Source organism: Meleagris gallopavo, chromosome 2 (genome assembly GCF_905368555.1).
Source record: "Meleagris gallopavo chromosome 2, MGAL_WU_HG_1.1, whole genome shotgun sequence".
Lineage (NCBI taxonomy): Eukaryota > Metazoa > Chordata > Aves > Galliformes > Phasianidae > Meleagris > Meleagris gallopavo.
The window spans coordinates 43,422,866-43,438,687 of record NC_139405.1 but is presented as its reverse complement, the minus strand read 5'-3'; the positions used below and the strand labels follow the sequence as shown (position 1 = coordinate 43,438,687).

General features: G+C 35.9%; 1 protein-coding gene across 9 annotated transcripts in view; it reads left to right on the top strand.

Moving 5' to 3' along the window:
* QKI (QKI, KH domain containing RNA binding) overlaps positions 1–15,822 on the top strand; it is a 134,351-nt gene that overhangs the window by 83,336 nt on the left and 35,193 nt on the right. For all 9 annotated transcript variants that reach the window (XM_085219881.1, XM_085219887.1, XM_085219885.1 and 6 more), the window contains one exon: positions 7,788–7,931. In XM_085219881.1, the coding sequence (XP_085076007.1) occupies positions 7,788–7,931 (144 nt within the window). The remainder of the gene's footprint in view (positions 1–7,787; positions 7,932–15,822) is intronic.

Below are 15,822 nucleotides of genomic sequence, written 5' to 3'. Positions count from 1 at the left end.
CTTTCACGTAGAATAATTTCATGAGAGTGATGAACCAGCTTTTAAGTGGCAAATGTTTAAAATATAGTCCCTGTTTTGTTTACCAAGTTAGCAGAAAAAGATGATTGCAGTGTTGGTCAAAAACTCATTAAAAATTGACCCAGTAAAGATTGGGAATAATGAGTATGTTAGGGAAAACATTCTTAAGTTCCACTGGCTTGATTTTTATTAGTGGTTGAATAGTATTAGTATGCTAAATAACTCATAAGTTGGAACCTAACATTGCTGCATGGATATAGAACATATTAACTATTTTTAAAAAATACTTAAACTAGAGCAAGATTAGAATTCTCCTTCAGTAACCTTCAATTTGTCTCTTTCTAGTTAATTCAGTTTTTGTTTTAAAATTGCTTTAAATCAACATGTTAACCTTTTTATAAGTTCACGTGGCTTCTTTAAACTGTTCCTCAGTTTTATGTCCACAGTGTAAGAAGGATTTAAAACTATTAGAAAGCATCCAAAGGAGGGCTATGAAGGTGGTGGTGAAGGGTCTGCAGGGCAAGGTGTCTGAGTAGCAGCTAAGGTCTCTGGGTTGGTTCAGCCCAGAGAAGAGGAGCTGAGGGGAGGCCTCAGGGCAGCCTTACAGCTCCTCACAGGAAGTGGAGGGGCAGCACTGAGCTCTGCTCTGTGTGACAGCGACAGGGCCTGAGGGAGTGACATGGAGCTGTGTTGGGGAGGGACAGCTGAGGGTTAGGGATAGATTCTGCACCAGAGGTGGTTGGGCCCTGGAACAGGCTCCTGAAGCAGTCAGTGTTTACTAAGTGTTTGGACAGCACTCTCAGACACAGTGTTTGAATCTTGGTTGGTTCTGTGCAGAGCCAGGAGCTGGACTTCATGATCCTTTTGGATCTCTTCCAATTCAGGATACCCTTTAATGTTATGGCTCTTTAAACAAATATCTGTGCAAGTTTCATTATGAAACAGAAGTCTTCTCGTGGAACTACTGTCAGTACCTGTAGCACAGTTGATTAGGCAAAATACGTTATGGTAACTGTACTAAATAGCTAAATTTCTTCTTTCTGCATCATACCTACTCTAAGAAGTGGCTATGAATGGTTTATACTGTTTCTTATGTCTTAAGATAATTATAATTAAAGTACTTAGAATGTCACTGAATTAAACCCTTACTTAGATTAAAGGAATAAGGGTATGCTGATTCCTTTTAATTTTAGCATTCAAGTTGATGTTACATGCAAAAATTGTGTTTTAGTCCAGCTTTTCTGTATTTTTTTTTTGTCATTCAGTAGGAAGAACTTGTGGGTTAGCGAATACAGTATAATAATCTGTTGATGCAGGATGTGTTTGGTTACTGAGGTACAATCTCAGCATTCCCTTGAGCCAGGGGCTTTAAAGGTCTCTGCTACTGAGCTGTTTTGTATCTTGTAACAGCCAATATTTTTTTGGAATTTGTATGCATTTATGTTGGAAAAACTGCACAGGATGGGAGTTAATGCTATGGTCCATAGCTTTCTGAAAAGAAAATAAAAGCCTTGTGGGAAACACTGTTTTTTGTGGATCATGTTCTTTCTTTGTTGTCTGACTAATATATCCCTGTCTATCTATACAACTCAAAGTATTTGTTTTCAATGTTTCTTTCATTTTTCTTTAATGGCATTTTGACAGCTGGAAATGACCATATTTTGCTTCACCAGTTCTGTTTTTTAATTACTTTTAGTTCATGATGATACTGTGGTCTGGAGACTTTGTTGTGAGAAGTAAAGTCTGAGACCTAAAAATGTTCTCAATTAAAGTATTCTGTGACTGTGTGCCTTCATTCTCAAAATATTTTCCTCTTCACCACTTGATTATCTTGAACAATTTCAGTTAAACTTGACAGAAATGTAGCATTCTTTGGGGTTTTAAGTTATTTGAAAATTGCTGGCTGGATAGAGCGGAGGCATAGATTAACATCCCTGCACAAGCGGAAGGGATGTGCTGAGTTTTTAGTCATCTTTTTTTGCTTAGCTAACAGTAAGCTTGCATGGGTCAATCTGAAAGTACTGCCCCCTATTTCTTTACCTGGAAACAACAGATGCAAAGAGCACAATAACACTATTTCACTGAGCAAATTCTCAGCTACAAAAAAACCCTATTTTTTAACATAGTCACCATTGCTATGTATGCATTTTTGCTGCACTTCTAAAAATCTGCACCAGTGGAGATGACCCACGTTTCACAACTGCTTTGATGGCATTGTTGCTGTGAAAATGTTGCCCATGCAGTCCATATTTCATTGGCTCAAACAGATGGAAGTCAAAAAGCACGAAATCCAGACTATAAGAGTGAGCATTGTAGGACAGTCCAGCCAATATCAGCAATGTGCCCCACGATCTTAAAACATGTATGAGAAAGATTGTCTTCTTTTCCGGCCTGACTGGAAGTTTGATTCTTCAGCTTAGTTAGCATTGCACTGTAGCAGACAGAGTTGATGGTTTGTCTGAGTCCAAGAAATCAAGAAGGATCAACCCTTTCTTATCCCAAAAGACAGTGCACATCACTTTACTCACTGAGGGCTATGTCTTGAACTTTTTCATTGGTGGAGAATCCACATCGCTTCTTCATGAACTGCCATTTTAACTCAGGCTTGTAATGGTGACACCATGTCTTGTCCTTGGTGATGATGTGATCTCGGGAACTGTCACCTTCAGCTTCGTATTGGTTCAGTAGGTCCTGGCAAACTTGCGTGTGGTGTTATTTCTGTTCCTGGGACAGAAATCAACAGGAATCTGGATGTCATTATTTCTCATCATGGAACAAATTATTATTAAAGCTTGGCTGTTTAGCTGTTTAGATACAAATGAACATCAACAGAACTAATTATCTCTCCCCCCGCTCACCCCTGCCCCAACAGTACCTCAGACTGATTTCTGTGGAATTAAATTTCAAGGAATTGTAGAAAGATGTTTGAGTTGGTTTTTTGTTGTTTTTTTTTTAAGCTACTTGACCCAGTGACCTTAATAGCAAGTTAAATACTGAACAGGTTCCTTAAGTCCATTATTGCATACAAGTACCTTGAGGATAATAAGCATACACTTAACAGGCAGCAAAATGAAAATAAAATCTGTTTATGGAATTATTATTTATATCTAAGGGTAGTGAAATTTCTGCCAGACAAGGAGCACAGTGAAACTGCATCTGCCAGTTATATTACTGTTAATGTTCTTTAATTTAGCAGACAGGATAGTTTGGCTGTAATTAAGCTCTTCTAATACTGTTGTTCCCAAAGCTTGTGCCATACATCATTTTACACTGTAATTTCCTGCATCTTCTTTACCTCCATTTTTTCTGTATAATTCTTCCATAAACAATTTCAGGAATGCGTCAGATCTTCATGCTGTAAATTACTTATTGTATACATTATGCAATTTTGAATATATGTAATCAATTTACTTTTTCTGATCCTTTTTTCTCATTTTTTTGGTGCTGTTTTTTTCTTCTACACACATGGCCTTCCTGCTGTGCTAATGAATGTTTTTATCCAAAAGCAGTTCTCAAGGCATTTTCTGTCATCCATACGAGTCTTTATTTAGGCAGATTTGCCAAACTTGACAGTGTTGCTGAAAGACAGGAAACAATGGTCTCAGACCAAAGTATAAGAAATTCCACTTAAACACAACAGAAAGTTTTTCTACTATGACTGCTGTCAACGGTCAACAACCTGTTGGAATAGGTTGCTTGTAGAGGTTGTGGAATTTCCAGCTTTGGAGATGCTCAAAGCCTGGTCCTTAGCAACCTGCTCTAGTTGACTCTGCCGCTGAGAAGGGGATTGGAGTGGGTGGTCTTCAGGAGTTTCTTCTTATCTCATCTTGTGATGCCGTGAAACAATCTGATTGTCTTATCTATAAGTCAAAGTGAAGATAGCCATCATTTGTGATTTGGGGTCTAATCCCAGCAGGCAGCTGTGTTGAGGTAACTCTCTCTCCCCAAGTGGGGTGGAGGAGAGAATTGGAAAAGTGAAGTGTGAAAAGTCATGAGTTTAGATTAAGGCATTTGACTAGGTAAAGGAAAAGCTGCATGTACAAGGAAAGCAAAACAAGGAACTCATTTGCTACATTTCCATCAGCTGGCAGATGTTTACCCGCTTCCGGGCAGGGTTTATCACTCATAACAGTTAATGATAAATGTCATTACTCAGAATGTCGCTCCCTTCCTTCTTTTTTCCACTAGTTTTTCTTACTGAGCGTGGCACTGTTACAGTATGGGGCATCCCTTTGGCCAGTCTGCATCAGCTGTTCTGGTTCTGTCCTCACCCAGCTCCTTGTGCACCCCCAGTCTTCTCCCTGTTAAGGGCAGCATGAGAAGCTGAAGAGTCCTTGGCTCTTTATAAGCGCTACTCTGCAACATCTTAAAATATTGGTGTGTTATCACCACTGTTTTCATCAAAAATCCAAAGCACAGCATCATGTAAGTCTCTGTGAAGCAAATTAACTCCATATCAACCAAAACAACAATGCTTTCTACAGTAACCCCTTGTCATTCCCTTTTGGTTATCATTTTATCTTTTTCCATCCAAAAGCCAGAAACCATAAGTTTCAGACTCTACTTCATGAATATTAAGGATACTTTCCATGCATAGTTGCATATATATTTAATTTACTTGTTTGGCCTTTTGCAGCACTGGAAAAAGATGTTTTCAAAACTAGTTACATAAAGAAGAGAAGTTTTAATTATAGTGTTTTACTTTGAAGAAAATGTTTTCCCAGCTCATTCCTTCAGGATTTAAGGTAGCATAAAAAGTTGTACCTTTAAACTGGAATAGATCACAGGTTGTTTCTTTCATCATATGAGCATAACCCTGTAGTGCATTTTGGATCTGACTCAGTTGGAATTAATGATTTAGGGGATATTTGAATTTCCTGGTTTTAGTTTTTAAAGCAAACCAAGGAAACCCAGCCATTTACGTAACTTTTCACTCAATTTTTAATAAACAAGATGACAGATATTTGCAAAACTGTTAACTTACTAGGAAAGAAGCCTTATTGAACACGATGGGAGCAGTGGAGGAAGTCTAAGTCCAAGCATGTTGAGATAGAAGAAATTTGAAGCCTGTTCCCAACTATTCTCTTTTGTATCTAATTGTGTATTCAATATACATTGCGTAGACTTCCATTCTCCTTAATCTTGTTACAGGTTTGCCATTTGATTTAAGAAATTGTGCTCTCTATGGCAGCAAGGCTTTTATTAGTGTGTTGGAATATTTTATGGTCATAGTAAAAGAGCAGTAAATCCCCTATGCTAGTTCAGTTATCTTAACAAGTGTTTGTATGACTGCTTGTGCTGTGAGATCTGACCTATTAGCTCCTGTGATTACTGAACTTATACACAGTGCTTTCCACTTAAAAATAAATTGGGGGTGTGTAAGTCTTTGTGATACCTAATGGTATCATCTCTGTATTGTCTTACATGCAGCTTTTTAAAAACAAAACAAAAAAGCAACAGAAAGTTGTTCATACTACAACAGATTAATTTGAACCACAGCATCAATACTGGAGACTTTGTTAATCCAAAATATTTAAGTACCAAATTAAAGAGAGGCAGACGACCCTGTAATGTAATAAAGAATGTCTGTTGAGTCTTAAGGTTACAATGCAGACATGTATCAACTGGGACCATGTACATTTTATTTTTCTTTCTTAAAGGTAGTGAGACTTTGTACCATTCTGATCTTGTTGTGAAAGAAATCATTGGAGCGCTGCAGGCCTCTTTCTGTGTACCTGTATTGTGTGCTGCTATTGCATTGGTCTATAGCTGAAACCGTGTTTAGCCATTCCTTCTTTTTTAGGAAGAGAACTTGGTGTTTTATGTAGGGAAAGCTCTCCTCCTCATTTGTTCATTGTGTTCTGATATTTCCTGAGAGTTGCTGCTTGTGCAGTTTATCATGCATTTAATATAGTAGCGTACCAATACCTTTCCCACTATTTCAGTTCACCAGCTATCCATGCAAGAAGAGAGTGGCATGTTCTTCACTGTATCACTCTGCTGGCTTAGGATCCTTATCTGATTCATCTTAATTTTAACATTAATACTTTGCACTGCTTCATATAAGTAAAGTTTGTCATGATTTGAAAAACATAAAAAAGGAATTGTTTAAGTCGTAATTGTGGTGTTTTGATCATGATTGAGTGAAATAAGCTGAGAATACCTAGTGGTAAGATAGTTTCTCAAAAGATTAAATTCCAGCAGGGAGCATATTATAACTCACCTGTACTTTGTATCAGGTCCGGTTTTGTAAGTAAGAGCCTTTTTTTTTTTTTTTTTTCAGCTTCTGAAATTTACAGATATATATTTACTCCTACTGTTGTTTAAAAAACTGCCTGAGATGATATTTCTAAACTAATCAAAAAGTCTCTGTTCTTATTATAAATGAATAAAATGAAAAAAAAAAAATCTTAGTGACTGATAATGGGAACTTGTGCATATGCGTGCATGTTACATAGAGAATAGTAAAAGGAAATTTACTTCGAAGTACTGATTATTTTACATAAATTTTCCATATACCTCTCACGGTTTTCCATTTTCATCCTTGTCTATTCCGCAAAACATTTCAGAATTAAAGCAGCTGAATTAAAGATGGATCACTGTTCCTTAGAATGTTCTTTCAGGTATTTATGAATATAAAGTACCGCATGTATTCGCTGCTAATAAATCTTTCTGATTTCCTGGAGGAAATTTGATTAAATTTAGGGTAAAAGACACATTTTACAATTAACATTACTTGCCTTCATTTTTTTTAAATGTGAGCTATAGTTATTTTTACAAGAAGGAGGCTTTTTTTAACACATTCTATTAAATTATAAATATTGTTATATTTAAGTTTAGCTAGCTTACTTCACTATTTAATAAAAATAGAGCTGGAAAGTTTTCTCTGTTGGATTAATTTTGTTTTTGAAAAAATGGATAACAGAATGTGTAAGTTAAACATACTGATATCTGTTGCTTAGAAGTATTTCTTACAAAAAAAAAAAATTCTTTAGCATGCCTTCCTCTTCCTTTAAAACTGTTATTAAGATTCATCTTTAAGTTTGTTGATGCCAATGATGTAACAGAATACCAGTGCAATAGTGACTGTCTTGTTATGTGGTCTTCTGTGAACAGTATTAAAGCAGCCTTGTCACCTCCTCCTCGCTTTCTCCTTCCATCCATTACATGTAGATATGTTTTGAAAATTACAACTTAAGTTCCCTTTTTAATGTGTTTTTGTTTCAAACTGTTCATCCATGAGTATTGAGAAGCAGTCCTCGACTCTGAAGAATTGCACTCTCGTCCTTTGGGGAGATTCAAATGAACTCTCTGTGTATGGTGCCTGTTTTCACTTCTCTTGAAAATACTGAGTTTCTTAACTTAAAAGTATGTTTCATCTGTTTAACCCTTGAAAGGCTGAAGAGAATAATGGAAGCAATAGTATTTCTCTTGTACTTTGTGTTCTTGTGTTCTTGTTGAGAAAGATATTGTTCAGAATTGAAGTGTTCTAAAAAAAAAAAAAAAAAAAAAGCGGTTCCAAAACACAACCCCCCCCAGACATTTTCTAAAAGACATTTTGAAAATTAAGTTCTTGTTAAATAACCACATAAAACAAAATTCTGTCTCCACAGTATCAAGGAGACTTTTCCTTTCTTCTGTCTTTTGTTGAAAGTACAGCTTGTGCTCTTCACATAAATGAGTTTATCTACTGTTTGTTTTTTTTTTATTATTATTATTTTTATACAGAATGTAGCAATGCTTCACAGAATCTATGGTTTGTATTTCAGGAAGAACAGAACCGAGGCAAGCCCAACTGGGAACATCTGAATGAAGATTTGCATGTACTTATCACTGTGGAGGATGCTCAAAACAGAGCAGAAATAAAACTGAAGAGGGCTGTTGAAGAAGTGAAAAAGTTACTGATACCTGCAGTAAGTATTTGTATATACAAGTCTTTGATTTACATTTCCAGGAGTTATTTCTGAAAAATAATTAATGTTTTAGCAGTAATAGAAAACCTACAGAGCAGTACCCTAAAGTAAAATTTAGATATTATTTTCTAATACTGTAATGATTTTTAAAAGTCTCACCCCTGATCAATTTATTCCTCAGAATTAGAGTAAATCTTTTAAAAGATGTTAGTTTTTATACCTGTTCAAGATAAATATATAGAAAATTCTTGTAACCTTTGTAAAACCACGCTGAGCTGCTGCAAACATTGGCTTTCTTACCTTCTTTCAATATAAGGATGTTTTGCTTTAAGGCTTTGAAAGTAAGATGTGTTTTTTGTTTGTTTGAGATGATTCTGATACTTCAAGAAAAGAAGGCATGTTTTCTCAGATCACTGTATTAAACACCTTCCAAAACTCCTCTGGAATACAATATTACAACATTGCCATAACTGATAGTAAGGAAAAATAAATATTCTAAAGTTAGAAAATGGGCTGTCTTCCTGATTCCTTGAAAATATTAACTGCCTTCTGCCTAGCTGGATGACTTTAACTTTTGAAAGTTAAAAAAGTTCAAAACCTTAAAAGGCTTTAACTTTTTTGGGGAACAGAGTTATCATTCTCAGGCCTGCTGTGTATTCTCACTCAAGACAAGTTGACTCAGCATGGCAGTATAGTGCATTCCATGCAAGTTTCTTCCATCTTGTGCTGATTTTTTACCACCACTTTAGTGTCATTTTATCATGATAAAAATAAACTGAATCTTCTTAATTGGAGGAAATTTTTGCCTCATGAGGAAAAAATGAGTTCCTTGTGTGAAGGAGAGTGGTACTTGGTATTAAAATGACCAAATGATTTTGGATGCTTGGTGAATGTTAGTAGAGGCTGGCTGTAAGGAAGCTTGTGGTAAGCAGAAGCCATATTAAAAAAAAAAAAAAATCAGAACACATGTTTAGAAGTTACCGAAGGTCAGGAAAGAATCTTAATTTTTCAATTAACAAAATAGTCATATATTAAATAGGAAGTATAACATAGATCACTTTGCATGTTTTCAATCTCTGAAAACAGATACAACAAGAAAAAGTACATCTTCAGAATCTATCTATCCATTTATTGATGGATTTATTGATTATCTACAACATGTTAGGATTGATGTGATATATACTTGTTTTTTGCTACAGCCTAGTGTGCCTGTTCAGTTCGTATTGTAATCAGCTGCACAATCAAATTCTGGGTTGAGGCAATTTGAGGGTTGAAAAGTTCTGTTTTAGGATAGAAAGATGTGAATTGAAAACTTACATGAAAGAAAACAGAAACCTTTAAGTAATCACACCAAACAGAAGGGGGAAGAAATTCTAGCTAACTCTACGGTGGGGCAAATTCTGGCTGTCGAAAGGTTCCAAAGATTCTTTAAGAGATATGAATAGAAATCTGGAAATTTATTGAATACTTGCAACTGTATTGTTTTCCAAAAAATGTCAGATTAAAATTGATTCCAGAAAAAAAAAATAAAATAAAAAAGATTTTTTTTTTCATCCAACTGGGATCAAATTTGAGATTATGTGGGAGATAAAACTAATTCTCATTCTTATGAGATTCTGTGAATTGACAGTGTTTTCATTTTCTAAGATATGTTTTAGAAAAGCAAGTTTGGGGTAGATACGATTTCTTCAAACAAGAAGATTGAAATTGTTATGGTCAATATATTAAAAAAAAACTAGTTCCATTTTGTAGTGACAGTACAGAAATAGGCATATTAAAACAGATTTTCATTTGAAGGTACTTGGGGGAAATAAAGGCTTTTTCAGTAGTAAAAAGTAGTACTTCTCGTATTTAAAAATCTGAACTGATACTGATGTTTTTCCTTGTGGATGTGATTTTATTATTTCCCCTTTTCACAATTTATCTTAAGAAATAAAAAGGATAACTTGAGATAAATTGGCTGAAGAAGCCATTTTTCTCCCTGACGAGAAAGGAGGAGAAAGGCCAATGTTTTTATTTTTTCCAATAAATTTACATTTCTTTGGAATGAAAATTGATACTTATTTGCTATACTTCAGGTTCTGTAAAAACTAATTCTTTTCCTTTTTCCATACTTCAGTGAGATATTGGTCATTATCTGTACCTGCAAGATCTTACAGTATTGCTTCTTTCATGTTTTTCTCTAAAGAAAAACAGGAAGAATAAAGCAGTTTGCACTCTTTGGGGAACACACTGACCTGTTCTGCCCTTATGTCCTTTTCTAAAGTGGATCCTACAGGTTATCGATCTTTCCTCTCCTCATTTTTAGAGCTTTGAGTGTTTATTTGTTATTTGCGAGAGTTCAGTAAAGATGGGTAGTTCTTTCAAAGGATAGACAAAAGATAGTCTGGTTTGTACAATTCTAGAAAGTACAAAAAAAGTCAGAGTTGTGTCTTACATAAGGGGACAGATGTCATACTTCATCTGTGTATCTGTGTATATTATACTATTAAAAATGTAAAATGATTATTTTGGGTACTGGGCAGTACAGCTAAGACCCTCTCCTTCAGAATTATTTTGTGTTCTAAGGTGCATTGAATAAACTATACAGCTAGGCGACAACATGAAGTGATAGGTGAACAATTGGCTGAGGGTTCAGGCTCAAAGATTTTCAGTAAATGGGGTTATGTCAAGCTGGTGGCCAGTCACTAGTGGGGCTCCACAGGACTCAGCAGTGTGTCTTAGCAGCCCAAAGGGCCAACTGTACCCTGGGGTACGTCAGGCCCAGCACTGCCAGCCAGGCGAGGGAAGAGGTTTATCCCACTGTGTTCTGTGCTGTGCAGCCTCACCTCCAGCACTGGGTGTAGGTACCACAATATAAGGATGTAAAACTGTGCGCATCCAAAGTAATGTATGCCAAAGGAAATGATTGTTCCACTCCACTCTGTGCTGGTGCAGCCTCACCTTGAGTACTGTGTGAAGTTTTGGGCACCGCAATATAAGAAAGTTATGCAACTGTTAGTGTCCAGAGTAGTGCTGTGAAGGTGATGAAGGGTCCAGAGGGCAACTATGAGGAGAAAATCTTGGTGTTGTCAGCCTGAAGGAGGAATCTGAGTGGCTTCTACTTCACTATTCTAATTCAGTGTGGGATTAGTGTATAAGCTGTAGTTCTACTTAGTTGCTGTCTCTCATCTTGTATGAAGACAACTGCAGAACAGTGAGTGCTCCCTCTCAGACTGGTTACTTTACTTGCCACTATTGTAAAAGTATTTCAAACTTGTAATGGGTAGGAAAGTCTGTTTAATAGAAGGTTGTATTGTTTTTTCAGTACATTTGGCTGTTGCCAGTAATAGAGATTTTTAGACTTATCAATCTTGAACATCGTTAAATTTAGCAGTATGGGGAAAAGTATCTTTGTTATTAAATTTGGTAATTCATCCTGAGTAGTAGTAGATGCTTATGTTGTAGCTGATAAATTTAAAAATGGTGTAAGGAAACAATGCAAAATAAAGCAGTAACTAGAACACGCTTTCCACACAAAGAATATTTGCAGTGTAAGTTCATCAAGAGTAACAAATGACTTAATAATAGAGAAATTGGAAATTAATTGTAATAGTCTTTGGGTCATGTTTCAGAAAAACCTTGTGGAACTGCAAAGCCTCAAATGCTAAAGCAGAAGTACCAAGCTGAGGTGAAGACTAATGGATTAATTGCTGTTACTGTCCTTTAACAATATCATAGTTGCTGACATTACTGAAGCTTATTTCCAGTAAGCTGTTTTGTAGGCTAAATAAATAGGCATTAGTGGAACTGGGAAATAATGGAGTTAAAGCATGCACTGTCTTTTAAACATTTTCATAAAAAACAGAAGATAGCTATGCTTAACAAATAATAGGGTAGTATAAGAAAAAAAATGTCAGAATGAGAACAGCTGTGGAAGTATGTGAAAATTGCCCAAGAGGCTGAAGCAGTTGCTGAAAATGATTGATTGAATCTTCTTGAGTCAAGGTTTTACTATTGGGTAAATTTATTTTGGCCTAAGGGGCTGATAAGGTTTAAGTGCAAAGTACTACAAGAAAAGTGAAAATAGGAGCAGGGAACAGAGTGCTTAGAAGGTGTGTTAACCAGGACAGTACAATAAGAAATGCTGGCTGTTTTCAGGGGGGGAAAAAAAAAAAAGCAAATGAACAGTGCTGTAATAAAAATGGCTTCACAAAGTTCCAACCTAATTCTAGATCACGGAGAACAAGAGAAGGTCATGCTGATGATGGCTGCTTTCAGTATCCAAAAAATGTTTAGAGTAAATGAAATTCTGGGAAGAAATCTGGAGGAATAGCATTTGATTTTCATCTTGAAGATAGTTAGCCATCTTGTTTCTTTGATGAAAAATAACTGTATAAAAAATGAAATAGCAAATAATTCACTGTAAGCATCATGGACTTCAAGAACTTGCTATTCTTCATTACGTTCAGTGTCTTGAAGCATAGTATGCCAACAAAAGCATCAGCAAAGTAGAGCTTTCTATGAAGATATAATACAGACATTACTAAAATAAACATTAGTGACGCAGTAGTTAAAAATATCTGTGTTAAATGGGATGCAGTCTCTTCTTCAATGTCTATTGCTTTACCTTGTGAAGAAACGTTAGAGAAAGACAGTACAAGCCTTTCATGGTGATACGGAATGGCTTGTTTTGCTAAAAAAAAGTAACTTTTCTCCATGGTAGCTTGGTTCTAACATAAAAGGATTTCACATATAGACTGACTTCTTCCAAATGCTAGCTATATTCTTTATCAAAGCAGCAGCAGAAAGTGACATTACAGTATTTCATCTGGTTTAATGTGTTACATGCTGCATGGGTTTTCTACAAATTGGAATGTCCTTTGTAGTCATGTTTAGTATATAAATATTGACTGTCCTCCTTGTTTACTCTTTATTACTAGAAATGTTACTTTAATGTTTCTGTTTTTAGTCACAAACAGGACTATATGTCAAATAACAGGAGAGAATATCATAAAAGGGCAACCGTACTGACAGAATATGTTGCTGTTTTCAGCTGGGTTAGTTAAAAGCATTAAAGCGTTTCTTTCCCAGACTGCCTTCAGCAGATGTGATACAGTGGGACTCTTCTATTAAGCAAAGAAGAAAAAAAAGCAATTTCTAATACTTCCATTATAAATGTAGTTGCAAATTTTGGTTGTGAATTATTTTCAGTTTTCTCGAGGATGTCTTTATTTTTACTCTGGCATTTATGTGTGCTGGATTCCATACCCAAGAACTAATTTGATAGCAAAAACCCAGTGCAGTAGAAGGAGTTTTATTCCTGCCTTAGCTTTAGTAAGGAAGGAAAAAAAAAAAAAAAAAAAAAAAGTAGGGGGAAGATATCATAGTAATGCTGTGCATTACTTTCCGTCCGATAATTACAACTAGTGAAACCTAAAGTTTGAATGATATTGGGAAGAGGTTTCATTTGTCTTAGTCATCCAAAAAAAATCCAAAACAATAAATTCTGCATGCAAGTTTGAGTTCCCTGAATAGCTCTTTCTATTTAATTCCTGCATGCTATGCTGATTTTATATTTTTGCTTTCACAGGAGAGAATATAGCAATGCCTTCTGTAGTCTGTCTGTTGAAATGTTGGCTGTGCTGTGCATTTTACTATTTGCTGCTTGTTCAATTGAAGTTATGAAAAGAGTAACTGATAAAGTAGCAGTAAAAGGGCACTACTGACTTTAAAAACAATTGGGAAATTCCTTCACTACATCTGTTTTGTTGATTCAGATACAAGTCTTAAGCAATGCATGCCATGTATGTCTTCCAGAGAGCAACTCTGTAGGAAACATAATGAAGCAGATGAGCTTTTGGGATTGGACAGCTAAATAAGAAGTGGTAGACTTTTTTGATGTGAAGGAGAAGTGATATTTTTAGTAGTATGAGGCAGACGTCGTTTTTCCATGACATTTTGAACCAAGGACTTCTGCAGTCCTGCCATTCCTCAATGATTTGCTGTTCTTGTTTCCTGTTTTACATCAGAAGGTACTGGCCTTCGTCTGGTCATTCAGTGTGTCCACTTGGTGAAGTGCTTAACCTTGGATTAACTGACTTGCTGTGGGATCAGTTCTGTTTTAGCACTGACAGAGGTGATGGAATGGGAACACAGCCACGATGTTGCAGTTTAACCCTGGCAGGCAGCTTAGCAATACACAGCCACTCACTTACCCCAAGTGAGACTGGGGAGAGAATTGGAAAGGTAAAAGTGTGAAAAGTCATGAGTGGAGATAAAGACAGCTGACTAGGTAAAGCAAAGTGGAACAAGGAATTTCTTAGCTTCTCCTCATTATCATGCTTTTAGCTTACACACCTAACGGTTTCTTGGGAAAACAAATGCCATCACTCTGCACGTTTCCCCCCTTCCTCCTTTGCTCGTGGGGTCAGCTGAGCATGACCCCGTATCGTATGGGACATCCCGCCCTTTGGCCAGTCTGGGTCAGCTGTCCTGGTTCTGTCCTTACCCGGCTCTTTGTGCAACCTCAGCCTCCTCCCTGTTGGGGCAGCATGAAAAGATGAAGAGTCCTTCACTCTCTATAAGCACTGCTTTGCTACAGCTTAAAATATTGTTGTGTTTTCACCACTGTTTTCATCAAAAATCCAAAGCACAACATCATGTAAGCAACTATGGAGAAAAATAATTCTGTGCCAACCGGAACAGTGCACAGGGAAAACCGGGATTGCAGCAAGCCAACTATGGGTATACTTAGACTTGCATAAAGTTGTGTGTTTGTTCACCTGCAGATGAGAACAAAATAATCAGAAACGTGGTATAACAGAATATGACAATGAAAAAAAAAAAGGGGAAAAGCCTACGAGTGTCCAGTACTGGTCATTTCAATAACTTACCAACAATATCAACACAGATTTAATTATGTTGAGCAGTCTGTAAGTAAATTCCGACATGCACTTTAGCAATCTTAATGGTGTGAAAATTTTTAAATCTCAGTCTTAAAAATGAGAAACTCCTAAAATAGTTAACTTACTAAGTGCTCATGTATGCTATTTGACTTGTCACTGCACAGTTAAATGTTTGAGCTTTGCGTAGTGTTGATTATTAAAGAAAAATTGTTTCAGGCCAGCTGCAAGTGTGAAAACAGCTCTCTCTATCATTGTGTACAGTGGTGGAAACTCTGTAGACCAGAATCTTGTTACCATCCAAAAGCTGTCTGTCAATGGTAGTGATTTTTTTCAGGCTATGTTTACTGCAGTAAAACTGGGTCATTTGTAGCTTAATTGAATTAAAACTTGTGTAATCTGTTAAACTCCTCAACTCTTTTGAAGTGATCTTCGTAGTACTAAGAGGAAGACTAATACTATTTATTAGGATAATTTTGAAATTGTATGGATGGAAATAAAAAAGATGGAAAAATAATGAAAGGGTAAATGTAAATTTATCATGATCTGTGCAGATACATTTCAGGGTTTATGATTCTGATGTGTAGTCATGATCAGATACATCTACTTAAATAGAACTAGTTGAATTAGATTATAACATGAGTAGCTGTATGTATTGATTCTTGTCTTTCCTAAGCTTTTGTTACACTAATTGAGAAGAAAGCTTCTCCATCAGTTATTTCTAACTATCTTAATCAAGCTGTTAATCTGAAACTTCTTCCAGACTTTTTCCATGATTTATAGAACCTAGGAAAATCAGTTAATTGTGCATACTTACAGTTAGTATTGAATACCATAACTTTTTCAAAGTATTAATTGGAGTTGTATGCCGTCTTCTTCTGGTTTTTCTTAATTTTTTATTTATTTATTATTAAAATATCACAGTATATAATTTGAGAAATAAATGAGTGCTATTTCAGGAAAAGACCTTGGGAAATTAATGAAATTGTCTCCCAAAGAGAAACAAT